The 16,417-nt window shown below is 41.7% G+C and overlaps 2 protein-coding genes across 2 annotated transcripts in view; one reads left to right on the top strand and one right to left on the bottom strand.

The window, feature by feature from the left end:
• smarca5 (SWI/SNF related, matrix associated, actin dependent regulator of chromatin, subfamily a, member 5) overlaps nucleotides 1-9,206 on the top strand; it is a 37,776-nt gene extending 28,570 nt beyond the window's left edge. The window contains exons 22-24 of the mRNA XM_061881184.1: nucleotides 6,042-6,254; nucleotides 6,325-6,435; nucleotides 8,818-9,206. Of these exons, the coding sequence (XP_061737168.1) occupies nucleotides 6,042-6,254; nucleotides 6,325-6,435; nucleotides 8,818-8,883 (390 nt within the window). The 3' untranslated portion in view covers nucleotides 8,884-9,206. The remainder of the gene's footprint in view (nucleotides 1-6,041; nucleotides 6,255-6,324; nucleotides 6,436-8,817) is intronic.
• A 6,053-nt stretch (nucleotides 9,207-15,259) lies between these two features.
• Nucleotides 15,260-16,417, bottom strand: part of frem3 (Fras1 related extracellular matrix 3) — an 86,700-nt gene continuing 85,542 nt past the window's right edge. The window contains exon 24 of the mRNA XM_061881186.1: nucleotides 15,260-16,348. Coding sequence (XP_061737170.1) covers nucleotides 15,794-16,348 — 555 coding nt within the window. The 3' untranslated portion in view covers nucleotides 15,260-15,793. The remainder of the gene's footprint in view (nucleotides 16,349-16,417) is intronic.

Here is a 16,417-nt window from a genome sequence, read left to right on the forward strand (position 1 = left end):
ATACTGTCACCTCATACGTCACACACTGTCACCTCATACGTCACATACTGTCACCTCATACGTCACACACTGTCACCTCATACGTCACACACTGTCACCTCATACGTCACATACTGTCACCTCATACGTCACATACTGTCACCTCATACGTCACATACTGTCACCTCATACGTCACATACTGTCACCTCATACGTCACATACTGTCACCTCATACGTCACATACTGTCACGTCATACGTCACATACTGTCACGTGATACGTCACATACTGTCACGTGATACGTCACATACTGTCACGTCATACGTCACATACTGTCACGTCATACGTCACATACTGTCACGTCATACGTCACATACTGTCACGTCATACGTCACATACTGTCACCTCATACGTCACATACTGTCACGTCATACGTCACATACTGTCACCTCATACGTCACATACTGTCACCTCATACGTCACATACTGTCACCTCATACGTCACATACTGTCACCTCATACGTCACATACTGTCACCTCATACGTCACATACTGTCACCTCATACGTCACATACTGTCACGTCATACGTCACATACTGTCACGTCATACGTCACATACTGTCACCTCATACGTCACATACTGTCACCTCATACGTCACATACTGTCACCTCATACGTCACATACTGTCACCTCATACGTCACATACTGTCACCTCATACGTCACATACTGTCACCTCATACGTCACATACTGTCACCTCATACGTCACATACTGTCACCTCATACGTCACATACTGTCACCTCATACGTCACATACTGTCACCTCATACGTCACATACTGTCACCTCATACGTCACATACTGTCACCTCATACGTCACATACTGTCACCTCATGCGTCACATACTGTCACGTCATGCGTCACATACTGTCACCTCATACGTCACATACTGTCACCTCATACGTCACATACGTATACGCCCTCACGGAGCAGAGAGGTAGCAGCGTGGCAGACGTTAGCTGTGATGCTAGCAGAGTGTTGCGGGTGGTAATACGAGAGAAAGAATGTGCGAATCTGGTAGCAAATGAAAGAAGAATTAATTCCCAAGAAAAACAGCAGGGGTTCCATCGTCTGGCGGTGGTTCGGCTTCAAGCGGGAATATGTCGAATAGACAACTTTAATTTGTCAAGTGTGGGGGACAAGCGTTGCTACCAAAAGTAGCATTACTGCTAATATGTAGCATCGTTTGAAAAGTCACCTGCTAATAACTGTTTAATAAATACAGTTTTGGTCAATTGACTTAGTTGTGATTTCCTTCTCTGCATGAACATTAATGCAGTATGAAGAAGAATGTTTTAATGTAGACACACAGAATCATCATACTGCTGTCATTATATGCATCAAGTGTTCATTCAAGGCTAGGCAATACCGAGATATATATCGTATATCGCGATATGGCCTAAAAATACGGAGATATTAAAAAAGGCCATATCGCCCAGCCCTACTTTAACTTGATAATCATGGCTAGCAGTTTTTGAAAACCCAACATTTTCCGAGGTTTTCGTAAACTGTAAGCCCATTCATCCATCCGTTTTCTACCGCTTATCGCTTTCGGGGTTGCGGGGGGTGCTGGAGCCTATCTCAATTACAATCGGCTGTAGTAAGCCATAATCATCAAAATAATGCTTTTAATATCTTAAGTTGCATGTGATGAGCGTATGTCATATATTAGTTTAACATTTAACATTAAATGTAATTGCTGGAACCAACAAACCTTTTCACAATATTCCATTTTCTTTAGTTTCACCTGAATACTTAAGAGCAGTCAGTGTACAGCCGTTCTCTAAATATTTGGCAACAAAAGAAAATACTAGGGTTGTCCCGATCAGATATTGATGTCGGTCTGATTGCAGCACAGAAAAAACAAGTATTAAATAATATCGGCTCACATCGAAAATTGCAATACAAGCGCTCTGGTACATCCTTCCTTCTATTTTAGTCAAGTCATTTACATAATCTAAACATGGTAGGGTATAGGCTTCTAGGATATAGCAGTTAGACAACAGCTAAGCACACAATAGGACACAAGCTCGACATCCATAATGTGCCTTTTAATTAAACAATGTTACGGTCTAAAAAAAAACAAATTTGTCAATATAAACAAGTAATCCTTACATTATTTCGTCAAAAAGATTACTCGTTATTTTACTGTTACTATCTGGTTTCTTTCTGTTGAAACATATTCTACATACACTTCTATTACAATGTATAGTTACAGGGCCACATATTAATTGGTCATACCGATACTGATATTTCAAATGTTCAAGATCATGGAATGATTACATTTTGATCACAATTATCATCAGACAAAAATGGTTTTTTCATACTTTTGGCTGTGACCTGAATAGGGTTGGTTATCGTTTGAATTCGAGCGATTCCGATTCTGATTCTTTGTTTCGATTCAGCTTCCTGACGATTCTCGATTCTGATTCTTTCTTTAAAAAAAAAAAAAAAAAAAAGGCAGGGTCAAAAAATAGTTTAGGATATTTTAAATGAGCTAGCTAACCTACAGTCTTTCTGAATGAAATAGTCTGACATTCTCCATCAATTTTAATTATATTAACTTTTTATGAACTTTACTATAAATTCCTCACAGGGCTGTTTTCAACTAGAATATAAATATCAAATCTATGAACTTGAATATAAATATTATAAATTATAAATACATTTTCACAGGGGTACACTTTCATCAAGAGAGCTTTATTTTTGAAAACCTCATGAAAACACATTTACACACACAAGTGTATGATGCTGCAGGAAACCTCATGAAAACACATTAAAACACACAAGTGTATGATGCTGCAGGTACTTAAACATGTTACCTTGCTCCCACTGATGGGCTAACCTGGTGCAGAAAAGCAAATAAACAATAAGAAACAACTTGCAAAAGCCAGTCCTGATTAGCAGCAGGTACAGTATAAAATCAGAGACAGTTCTTGTTTCTCAGGCAGGATGAGTGAGTGTTCTGGACAGATAGTGTCTCCTGTCCAAGACGGGACACGCATTTATTTGTACTCCCTGAACTCGGAGGTGCTTCATCATGTTCGACGTGCACCCTCCTAAGCACCAAACAGTCCTGTCGCACGGGTTACTTTTCGCCGATATTTCATTTTTTTTAGTAAAATAAAGCCACACTTTCGACCGTCGACACCCGCTATCCGCTCGGCTATGCTAACACTTCCGGCGGTGGGTGCTTCTTCGTTGGTGTTCATCAGAGGTGGGTAGTAACGCGCTACATTTACTCCGTTACATCTACTTGCGTAACTTTTGGGATAAATTGTACTTTAAGAGTAGTTTTAATGCAACATATTTTTACTTTTACTTGAGTACATTTATAGAGAAGGAACGCTACTTTTACTCCGCTCCATTTATCTACATTCAGCTCGCTACTCGCTACTTTTTTTATCGATCTGTTAATGTTTGTTTTGGTTTTTCAAAGTAGGATCTATCACATGCCTGCGTTTCACCAATCACATGCAGTCACTGGTGACGTTGGACCAATCAAACACAGCCAGGCGGTCACATGACCGTGATACGTAAAACCCAACTTAAACATGTTGACATACTTATTGGGGTGTTACCATTTAGTGGTCAATTGTACGGAATATGAACTGTACTGTGCAATCTAATAATAAAAGTTTCAATCAATCAATCAAAAGTGTGAAGGAAAAAAGACACTTTTAATTTCAACCGTACTTCCCGTCAAAAGCCTAAAGACTGATCGCACAGTTCCTGTCTTCACAATAAAAGCGCCGCTCCATCGCACCTGCGCTAACAAAATAAGAGTCTCCGAAAGCCAGCGCAAACAAGCTAGCAAGGTACGGCGTTTGCCGCCAATGTATTTCTTGTAAAGTGTATAAAAAGGAATATGGAAGCTGGACAAATAAGATGTTAAAAAACATCGAGTTTCATGTGGTATTAGACAGAAAGGAGGAACTTTTTTTTCTCCTCCATTTGAAAACGTGGATGTTTTCAAAACTACAATGCAAGTCATCAGAACCAGGTAATACATCAACTTATATTCTTGTCTTCATGAAAGATAGGAATATATATGTTAAACATGCATGTATATTCATTAAAACACCTTTAACATGTCAACAAAAACGGCAAAATAAATAAATATAAATTATATACCGTATATATAAATGTATGTATATATATGATATGTGTGTGTATGTATATGTGTATATGAGGTAGATCACCTCGACTTGGTCATTTATTAAGTAATTGATTAACGTTGAAAAACTTATTGGAGTGTTACCATTTAGTGGTCAATTGTACGGAATATGTACTGTACTGTGCAATCTACTAATACAAGTTTCAATCAATCAATCAATCAATCATTGAAGGTTAGTCATCAGTTACTCAGTACTTCAGTAGTTTTTTCACAACATACTTTTTCTTTTACTCAAGTAAATATTTGGGTGACTACTCCTTACTTTTACTTGAGTAATACATCTCTAAAGTAACAGTACTCTTACTTGAGTACAATTTCTGGCTACTCTACCCACCTTTGGTGTTCAGCAGCTTCTTCTTCCGGGTCGCCAGACTTATTTTTTTCCGGTCGGCGGACTGGGTATTGAAACTAGGAATCGAAATTTAAACTTTTGAACGATTCCGGGAGAATTGGAAAGTTAGTTCCGGTTCCAATCGATACTCGATACCCAACCCTAGACCTGAACCGTTTGGGTGTTACCATTACAGTCCTGCGTCTAGACACTAATTTCCTGAGTTTGTAAACAAAAAAGACAGAAGATACTTAATTAGAAAAAAAAAATCAATCGAACCACTTTAGTAGTATCAACCATACACTGATATTATACTTGGTATCGTTACTGTCTATATTATTTGTCTACATTCTAGAGCTCTGGCTTGCGGTTAGCATATCCTCCTACAGTGAGTCGTGTAGCATGTTTAGCTATCCCTCGTCATCTGGGGATGCTACTTGTTAGAACATTACTTTATTTGCCGCCATTGGGATATGGATTACTGACCACTGTAGAGGGACGTTAGCGAGAATGCCAAAATTGCGCTGAAGACATTGCATAAAACGTGTCAGCAAAATGTATTATGTATTGCGATAACGACGATATTTAAGAACTTCATATATATCGCACAACGCTGTTAGCAATGCTCTACTGCAATACAAGCTGTACACTGACTACTCTAAGGCAGTGTTTTTCAACCACTGTGTCACGGCACACTAGTGTGCTGTGAGATATTGTCTGGTGTGCCGTGGGAAATTATGCAACTTGACTTAATTTATGCCAAAAATACTTTTTGCACATCAATAATAACAATCTGCCAATAATGTGCCGTTGCTTAGTGTCTGTATCGTGTGAAACCCGGCAAGGTAACCACGTAATACTCCATGTCAGGAGGTGGCAGCATTGCTTTGTAAAAGTTAGACTGTGTTGGGTGATACAAGGATGGTTTATAGTGAACGTGGACCCCGACTTAACAAATTGAAAAACGTATTCAGGTTTTACCATTTAGTGGTCAATTGTACGGAATATGTACTGTACTGTGCAATCTACTGATACAAGTCTCAGTCAATCAATCCCGATATGCACACCACAGTGGGAGGCAGTGTGAAGGTAAAAAAGGTATGTAATGCTTGAACCCAAAATGAACGAAAGGGAAAGGAAAAGGCTACTCAAAATGAACTGGCTACAAAGTAAACAGAGACAGAATGCTGGACGACAGCAAAAACTTACGGCGTCTACAAAGTACATCTGTACGTGACGCGACAATCAACAATGTCCACAGAAAGAAAGATAGCAACAACGTAGATAGCCTTGCTTGCTAACACAAAGTACATTTTTTAACGTTTTCTGCCGGTGGTGTGCCTCCGGATTTTTTTTATGCCAAAAATGTGCCTTGCCTTAAAAAAGGTTGAAAAACACTGCTCTAAGGCATGTACAAGTTGTTTTATAGTATAGTGCCCTTAAAAGATCTACTGCCATAAAAATGCTTGCTGAAATGTAACAATATTTTGTGCAGATTGGTCGCTACAAGGCCCCGTTCCACCAGCTGCGCATCTCCTACGGAACCAACAAAGGGAAGAACTACACAGAGGAGGAGGACCGCTTCTTAATCTGCATGCTGCACAAGCTGGGTTTCGACAAGGAGAGCGTGTACGACGAGCTGCGCCAGTGCATTCGCAACTCGCCACAGTTCCGCTTCGACTGGTTCCTCAAGTCCAGGACGGCCATGGTGAATTTTCCTCAGTTCTACTTCGACCTGTTTGGCCAATCATATTGATGTTGGGATTCATGAACATTAGGAGCTCCAGAGGCGATGCAACACGCTGATCACGCTCATCGAGAGAGAGAACATGGAGCTTGAGGAGAGAGAGAAGGCAGAGAAGAAGAAGAGAGGTCCAAAGACGGGCTCGGTAAGTAGAAGAGCATGCAAGCAAACCTCCCAATTGATGGCTTTTACTAGATCCTCCCAATTCACACATGCAGCTGACACACATAGATGGACGCAAATATTGAAGGTTGCATTGGTATTGTATGGAAATGTCCGATAATATCGGGCTGCCAATATTATCGGCCGATAAATGCTTTAAATTTTAATATCGGAAATTATCGGTATCTGTTTCAGAAAGTAAATGTATGACTTTTTAAAACGCCGCTGTGTACACGGACGTAGGGAGAAGTACAGAGTGCCAATAAACCTTAAAGGCACTGCCCTTGCGTGCCGGCCCAGTCACATATCTACGGCTTTTCACACACACAAGTGAATGCAACGCATACTTGGTCAACAGCTATACATGTCACACTGAGGGTGGCCGTATAAACAACTTTATCACTGTTACAAATATGCGCCACACTGTGAACCCACACAAAACAAGAATGACAAACATTCTTCCGGGACGCTACAATATACACCCACGTAAAATGTAATGGTGCCATTTTTCCGGAGCCTGAGTCATACTTGGCAACCCTCCCGATTTTCCCGCTAGACTTCCAAATTTCAGTGGCCCTCAAAATCTCCCGGGGCAATCATTCTCCTGAATTTCTCCTGATTTCCACCCGGACAACAATATTGGGGACGGGCACTGCCTTTAGTGTCCTGTCTCACCTGAAACCTTCCCCCCTTAACAGCCGCATGCTGTCCAGGTGTCCGCTTTTCCTCCATATAAACAATGTGCTGGCCCAGTCACATAATAATGTAGCGTTGGACGGGTTTAACAATGGTCTTTACTCGAAGATGTCAAGAAATGCTGACACGTTTGATCTTTTAACTGGTTTAATGATAACATTAATTTCAAATACACACACAAGTGAATGCAATGCATACTTGGTCAACAACCATACAGGTCACACTGAGGGTGGCCATATAAAAACTTTAACACTGTTACTAATATGCGTCACACTGTCAACGGACACCGAACAAGAATGACAAACACATTTCGGGAGAACATCCGGACCGTAACACAAAATAAACAGAACAGAAACCCTGCCCCCAAACCACACCCCCACACTCCCATCCCCATCTTCCGAATTCGGAGGTCTCAAGGTTGTCAAGTATGGCCTGAGTTGTGCGTGAAATCACGCCAGGTTGCCGGCTCTTCGCACTTTGGCACTTGGCGATCAGTCCAGCAGCACTGAGAGCAGACTCATCCAAACTACCTCTAGGTAATGTTGCAATCCATTGCCAACAAAGAAATCGACTAAAAAATAAACGCTCCACCATAACTTAAGTAAGATTCCGCTTTTCCAAAAATGCGCTAGCTTAATGCTAATATACATTGGCTTTGCTTTTGGCATGCTACCGATTAGCATTAAAGATTTTACATTGTCATTTCAACACTTTTAAATTTGGTAATGTGAACTACAACTAAGATGGTGCGTAATAAGTACAATACTTTCATTATTAACACTTTGTAGGGGCACAGCAAAGACTGAACTGGCAAATGCACCATAAACTGTACATTACTGCCATCTAACGTCTTGGACTTGCAATTGCAACTTATTTTCATACTTGCACAAGACTCCTAGATGTGAGTCTGTATCTGTGTTGGCCCTGTGATGAGGTGGCGACTTGTCCGGGGTGTACGCCGCCTTCCGCCCGATTGTAGCTGATATAGCACCAGTGCCCCCCACGACCCCAGAGGGAATAAACGGTAGAAAAATGGATGGATGGACTCAGAAATGTCACAATTAACAAGATGAAACAACTGAACATCAGTTGTCATAATCAGCTCTTTTTTAAATGCCAGAACAGAAATTGTGATTGTATCAAAAACAATAAATACTTATTGACAAACATAAAAGTACTGGAAATTGATTCCCGGCACCTGAGATATCGGTTCAAATGTAAACGGTGCCCATCTCTAGTTATGAGGTTTGTGTGAATCCTCAAAAATCTGTTTTAGAATTATCTTTAATGTAGAAGTTGCAGTCATAAATATTTTAATTGTGTATCCTGCTCAAATAAGTGTAAAAGTAAGTAAGGCACTTTCACTAATAAAATGAGAGATGGGACAAATTTACAGCAAGACCATTTAGGTTTTTTTCACATTGAGACCATTTCCTTCCTGCTGCTCTTTTATTGTTGGCCATTTTGTACTGAGTAGCCAGGACCGAGATCTTTAATGTAGGGCTTGTTTTGTCCAAAAAGTTACATTCCTAGTTCTTTGTCCTTCTCTAATTGTATCATTACAGGTATCCTTCTGTGAGAGGACTTATTATATATGTATTGCTTTATGTTGATGTTATTAGTATTAAGGTTCCAGCAAAGTCTAATCAATCCATCTCTACCGTTCTAGGCCCAGAAACGGAAGCCTGAAGCCACCTCGGATGGTCGCGGACGGCGAAAAAAGCTGAAGTTGTGAAGCTGCCCATTCACTGTATGTACAGCTTCAGTTCATTAGCCAGCTACACATTTTGACAGCAGGAGTAGTTTGAAGGCTTTAATGGTCTCAAACATCATAGACTCATTGTTTGCTTCTAACGACCTCGGCGTTGTCATGCACTGAAACACTTGGAGCAGTGCTGATTTTCTTTCTTTTCAGTCTCTTTTTTTTTACCAGTACTTAATGGAAATAATCGTATTTATGCTTGTTGGTTGTACCACATTCCATTTGTTTTTTCTTTGTGAAGTAGAAATGTTATTTTTTTCTCAAATAAAAATCCCTTTTATATAAAAAGAAAAAAAGGAGTGCACTGTGGTAAATAAGACGAATAGGACTTTTGCTTCAGAGACAAAATTATTATTTAAATTGCAAACACAGGAAGTCTTATGTTTGGGGAAAAACAATCCAAAATCTAATTATCTTCAACAAATGCTCGTAAAGTTCACTGGAGACTTAGTTGTCTTTGGTGTTAACTAAAACAGTTAAGTTTGTCCAAAAAACTCAATTGTCAGCCAAAGACTGAATTGTTTTTAAATGTTTGTCATATATATATATATATATATACACACACACACTGTATTTTTCGGAGTTTTAGTCGCACCGGCCAAAAATGCATAATAAAGAAGGAAAAAAACATACATAAGTCGCACTGGAGTATAAGTCGCGCTTTTGGGGGGGAAATGTATTTGATAAAATCCAACACCAAGAATAGACATTTGAAAGGCAATTTAAAATAAATAAAGAATAGTGAACAATAGGAGTGTAACGGTACACACAAATTTCAGATCGGTACATACCTTGGTTCAGAGGTCACGGTTCGGTTCTTTTTCAGTACAGTAAGAAAACAACGAAATATAAATTTTTTGGGTTATTTACCAAATTTGCAAAATTTTCCACCAAAAATATTTTTCTTAGTGGAATATTTGATGTGAAGTAATCCGAACCTTGGGTAGGTCAATAAATCATAATAACATTGATTTTGATTCAATATTATTTTTTGAGCACTGACAGTTTGAAAGAAAAAAAAAACAGTTTTGTTTCATTAGTCAACGTTGCAACATTTTCTAAATTACATTCAGCCTTTAAGCTTTTTTATTTAACTTTTGTTATATTTTTGTTTATTTTAATAGTATTTTTAGAATGTGCCGTGGGCCTTTAAACATTACCTGTTGGCCGCAAATGCTCTCCGGGGCACACCCCTGCTATAGATAATAAAAAATAAAATCTGATAAATCTATGGGTAAAAAACAGAGTCTGGCGACGCATGCGCGTTTATCATAACTCTCTCGCTCTCTCTGTCTCCGCCCCTCCCTCACCAATGCTGCTGCGTGCACAATTTGTTTTGTTTTTAACCCCTTCTTAACCCCGAACATACATTGAAAACACATGCAACCCTAATTTAAAATTCCGGGCATATGAGTCATTTAAGAAATTCCACCCAGACAGCCCCGCAAAAGAGGACATATCCGGTGAAAAGAGGAGGTATGTTCAGTCTATCCTAGCCCGGTCGCTGCTAGCATGCTGTGTGTTGTGCCTCGGTGTGCATTGTTTACACAACATGCGGTACGCTACTTAAAATGTCCGTGTGGAAAGTCGTTTGGTAGGAGGGTCTTCCAGCTCTGGCTTTTACATGTCGTCCTAGCCTGGTCGCTGCTAGCATGTGTACTCGTTTGATACACCTCCGAACCGAACCGAAACCCCTGTTGTGAAACAGTTTAATACAAATACATGTACTGTTACACCCCTGGTGAACAACAGGCTGCATAAGTGTAGGTTATATGAGGCATAAATAAGCAACTGCTATGTTAACCTAACATATTATGGTAAGAGTCATTCAAATAACTATAACATATAGAACATGCTATACCTTTACCAAACTATCTCTCACTCCTAATCCATAAATCCCATGAAATCTTCTTCCTGGATGTGGCTTCTAAACAACTCTGCCAACTCCAAAGGTAGACAATGTGCCGCTTCCTCTTCTATCGGTACGTGGTTTACAACTCCTGAGAGTCATCGTCAGTTGCAGTTCCAATTATTCCAGCCTTCTGAATCCAGAGAGGATAGTTTCGGTTGTCACTGAAACCCATGCTTTGTCATTCCATCCAATGACATCCAGAAAAGTTTCACCGCGCATTCTCCTGGTTGCCGTGCAGCTGTTCTCTCCATCCATCATCCACCGTAAGTAAGAACTTTACACTACTTAGGATGAATGTCCTATAACAAGAAGATAGTGGAAAATAAGAAGCTTATTAACTACGGTGTCAGTACCAACTACAAAGGCGGACCCATGCAGACTTTCAGGATTTATGCAGATCCCAGATGCAGATCAGCAGGTACCAGAAGGTAAGAAAAGTGGCATTTGCATAATATTGCGAAACAAAACACCAGATAATGTCTTACCTTGTACACACAGCATAATATCAATCAATCAATGTTTACTTATATAGCCCTAAATCACTAGTGTCTCAAAGGGCTGCACAAACCACTACGACATCCTCGGTAGGCCCACATAAGGGCAAGGAAAACTCACACCCAGTGGGACATCGGTGACAATAATGACCCAGTGGGACGTCGGTGACAATGATGACTAAGAGAACCTTGGAGAGGAGGAAAGCAATGGATGTCGAGCGGGTCTAACATGATACTGTGAAAGTTCAATCCATAATGGATCCAACACAGTCGCGAGAGTCCAGTCCAAAGCGGATCCAACACAGCAGCGAGATTCCCGTTCACAGCGGAGCCAGCAGGAAACCATCCCAAGCGGAGGCAGATCAGCAGCGCAGAGATGTCCCCAGCCGATACACAGGCGAGCAGTACATGGCCACCGGATCGGACCGGACTCCCTCCACAAAGGAGAGTGGGACATAGAAGAAAAAGAAAAGAAACGGCAGATCAACTGGTCTAAAAAGGGAGTCTATTTAAAGGCTAGAGTATACAAATGAGTTTTAAGGTGAGACTTAAATGCTTCTACTGAGGTGGCATCTGGAACTGTTACCGGGAGGGCATTCCAGAGTACTGGAGCCCGAAATGAAAAAGCTCTACAGCCCGCAGACTTTTTTTGGGCTTTGGGAATCACTAATAAGCCGGAGTCCTTTGAACGCAGATTTCTTGCCGGGACATATGGTACATAATAATACTCCTGTGTTGAAGCACAGTACAATCCATCAAGCGTTGTGGCTTCATCACTGACCAAAGTCCTACTAAAACATTTTATTAGATTTTTTACCTCCGTGTGTAATGTTCTATATTCTCAATGGAACATATACCATGTTGGTGTTGTTTACTTGAGTCATATTGCATCCTACATGTATCTCTTATGTGTGACTGCCATCTACTGGTCACATTTATTTCACCATGTACCAAATAAAATAGCTTAGAGGTCGGTAAGCACAACCAGAATTATTCCGTTCATTAGGCCCACGGCGTTATAAGGCGCACTGTCTATTTTTGAAAAAATTAAAAGATTTTAAGTGTGCTTATAAAATTGGTTTCAAGACATCTTCAGAGATGCAGTTAGACATGATGCTTTATATTTTGGTCGACAGAATTCACTGTCATTTTAGCCGGCTAAAACTAAATCAATCTTGATGACTAAAATACATTATTTATTTAATATTCTTTTCCGCCCTGACCCCCTCTCCCTTGTGGAAGGGGGGGCATGGGTCCGGTGGCCATGGATGAAGTGCTGGCTGTCCAGAGTCAAGACCTGGGATGGACCACCGTCTACATCATTTGGGGACATCTCTGTGCTGCTGACCTGTCTTACTATGGACTGGACTCACTATTATGTTAGATCCACTATGGACTGGACTCACTATTATGTTAGATCCACTATGGACTGGACTCACTATTATGTTAGATCCACTATGGACTGGACTCACTATTATGTTAGATCCACTATGGACTGGACTCACTATTATGTTAGATCCACTATGGACTGGACTCACTATTATGTTAGATCCACTATGGACTGGACTCACTATTATGTTAGATCCACTATGGACTGGACTCATTATTATGTTAGATCCACTATGGACTGGACTCTCACACTATTATGTTAGATCAACTATGGACTGGACTCTCACTATTATGTTAGATCCACTATGGACTGGACTCTCACAATATTATGCTGGATCCACTATGGACTGGACTCTCACAATATTATGCTGGATCCACTATGGATCGGACTCTCACAATATTATGTTAGATCCACTATGGACTGGACTCACTATTATGTTAGATCCACTATGGACTGGACTCAACACTATTATGTTCGATCCATTATGGACTGGACTCTCACTATTATGTTAGATTCACTATGGACTGGACTCTCACTATTATGTTAGATCCACTATGGACTGGACTCACTATTATGTTAGATCCACTATGGACTGGACTCTCACTATTATGTTAGATCCACTATGGACTGGACTCTCACTATTATGTTAGATCCACTATGGACTGGACTCTCACACTATTATGTTAGATCGACTATGGACTGGACTCTCACTATTATGTTAGATCCACTATGGACTGGACTCTCACTATTATGTTAGATCCACTATAGACTGGACTCTCACACTATTATGTTAGATCCACTATGGACTGGACTCTCACAATATTATGCTGGATCCACTATGGATCGGACTCTCACAATATTATGTTAGATCCACTATGGACTGGACTCTCACTATTATGTTAGATCCACTATGGACTGGACTCTTACACTATTATGTTAGATCCACTATGGACTGGACTCACTATTATGTTAGATCCACTACGGACTGGACTCTCACACTATTATGTTAGATCCACTATGGACTGGACTCTCACACTATTATGTTAGATCCACTATGGACTGGACTCTCACAATAGTATGCAAGAGCCACTCGAGGTCCATTGCACCGGTCTCCCCTAAAGGGGGTGTGGGGGGGTCACCCTCATTTGCGGTCCTCCAAGGTTTCTCATTGTCCCACAGGGTTGAGGTTTTCCTTGCCCTGATGTGGGATCTGAACCGAGGATGTCGTTGTTGCTTGCGCAGCCCTTTGAGACACTGGTGATTTAGGGCTATATAAATAAAAATTAATTGATTGATAAAATAAGACTAAAACCTATTTTTTTTTAAATGGTCAAAAGACTGACTAAAACTAAATTAAACTATCAAAATGAACACTGTTGAGGATAACCTAGACGCACATTTTTAGTCCACAAAAGATATGGTCTAACTAGGCTCCACCCCCTTATAGGTCCTGAACATAGAGTACATGGGCCAGGTGTGTGTGGACATAGTCTAACTAGGCTCCACCCCCTTATAGGTCCTGAACATAGTGTGTGTGGACATAGTCTAACTAGGCTCCACCCCCTTATAGGTCCTGAACATAGTGTGTGTGGACATGGTCTAACTAGGCTCCACCCCCTTATAGGTCCTGAACATAGTGTGTGTGGACATAGTCTAACTAGGCTCCACCCCCTTATAGGTCCTGAACATAGTGTGTGTGGACATAGTCTAACTAGGCTCCACCCCCTTATAGGTCCTGAACATAGTGTGTGTGGACATAGTCTAACTAGGCTCCACCCCCTTATAGGTCCTGAACATAGTGTGTGTGGACATAGTCTAACTAGGCTCCACCCCCTTATAGGTCCTGAACATAGTGTGTGTGGACATGGTCTAACTAGGCTCCACCCCCTTATAGGTCCTGAACATAGTGTGTGTGGACATGGTCTAACTAGGCTCCACCCTCTTATAGGTCCTGAACATAGTGTGTGTGGACATGGTCTAACTAGGCTCCACCCTCTTATAGGTCCTGAACATAGTGTGTGTGGACATGGTCTAACTAGGCTCCACCCTCTTATAGGTCCTGAACATAGTGTGTGGACATGGTCTAACTAGGCTCCACCCCCTTATAGGTCCTGAACATAGTGTGTGTGGACATGGTCTAACTAGGCTCCACCCCCTTATAGGTCCTGAACATAGTGTGTGTGGACATAGTCTAACTAGGCTCCACCCCCTTATAGGTCCTGAACATAGTGTGTGTGGACATGGTCTAACTAGGCTCCACCCCCTTATGGGTCCTGAACATAGTGTGTGTGGACATGGTCTAACTAGGCTCCACCCCCTTATAGGTCCTGAACATAGTGTGTGTGGACATGGTCTAACTAGGCTCCACCCCCTTATAGGTCCTGAACATAGTGTGTGTGGACATGGTCTAACTAGGCTCCACCCCCTTATAGGTCCTGAACATAGTGTGTGTGGACATGGTCTAACTAGGCTCCACCCCCTTATAGGTCCTGAACATAGTGTGTGTGGACATACAGCAATAATCATTCACCGTGAGAAGGTTTTGCAACCAGATTCAACCATGTTCATCTCAACAGTTTTATTCAAAAATATGAATTTCTCCATTTCTGCAAAAAAACAAAAACAAAACCTATATCTACAAAATCTGTTCTGTTTGTGTGTGTGTTTGTGTGGTGAAAAATATAACAATCTTTTATCACATTAGCATTCGATGAGTCAACTAACATTCATTCCAGTCAACAGGACATAGTCAATTGCAGTAATAATAATAATAATAATAATAGTAACATAAAAACCTTTCTTGTCATCAAAATATGGCTGCAGGAGCGGATTACATTTAGCGTTTTTGTGTGTGTGTTGCTTTTCATGCAGTTGCAGGGGAAGAAAGAGGGAGATTTTCCAAGAAAAAGAGAAAACAACAATAGAATCACAGCAATGAAAAAGTGCCCCTCCTCAGTGTGTCCAAAGTGGATCTGTGACGTCCACAGGTGGTACCGGGCTCTTTTCAGTGCTACACAAGTTGGCAAATGAAGGCACGGTGGTGGAAGAGACCAAAATAGTCAATATTTAGGGGAGAGTCCTCTCCTTTTAGACCTCAGAACTATCCGAGCCGCCCCACATCCTGGACGCCCCTTGGCTGTAGCCGTTGTAGGCGGAAGACGACGAGCTGGCGTACGGCGGGCTCTTCTCTTTCTTTTTGCGCCTCAGCAGCAGAACCACCGCGGTGGCGATGAGGCAGGCGAGGAGGATCAGACCCGACAGGCCGACAATCATCGGCAGGGTGGAGCTGTCGGGGGCGCCGGAGTCCCCCACGAGGGGGCGCTCCAGCCGCGGGTGACGATCCGACCCGGGTGACCAAGGCTGGCGCTGGCTGACCAGCACTCTGTCCGCGCGGTCCAGAGTGATGTGCTGGATGTTGGTGCCCCGGTTGTTGTCGGCGCCGATGTCTTGGGCGACGGCAGGGCCGGAGAAAGACGGGGCGGCGCGGCGGCGCCTGAGAGGACCCGAGTCTGATGCCTGTGGAAACTCTGCGGAGGAAAGGCTGTGATGGAGGTAGTCCACGCCGCGCTTGCCGCGGTTGGCGTTCTCCTTCGAGCGCACCATGTAGATGGTGTGGATGAACCACTCTCGCCCTGCCGCCACCTGGAGATCAAACGGCAGCGTCTCATGGGGTGTGCTCCGGGAATTCTGGGTAACGGTGTCCCGGCACTT

This window comes from Nerophis ophidion, linkage group LG20 (genome assembly GCF_033978795.1).
Source record: "Nerophis ophidion isolate RoL-2023_Sa linkage group LG20, RoL_Noph_v1.0, whole genome shotgun sequence".
NCBI lineage: Eukaryota > Metazoa > Chordata > Actinopteri > Syngnathiformes > Syngnathidae > Nerophis > Nerophis ophidion.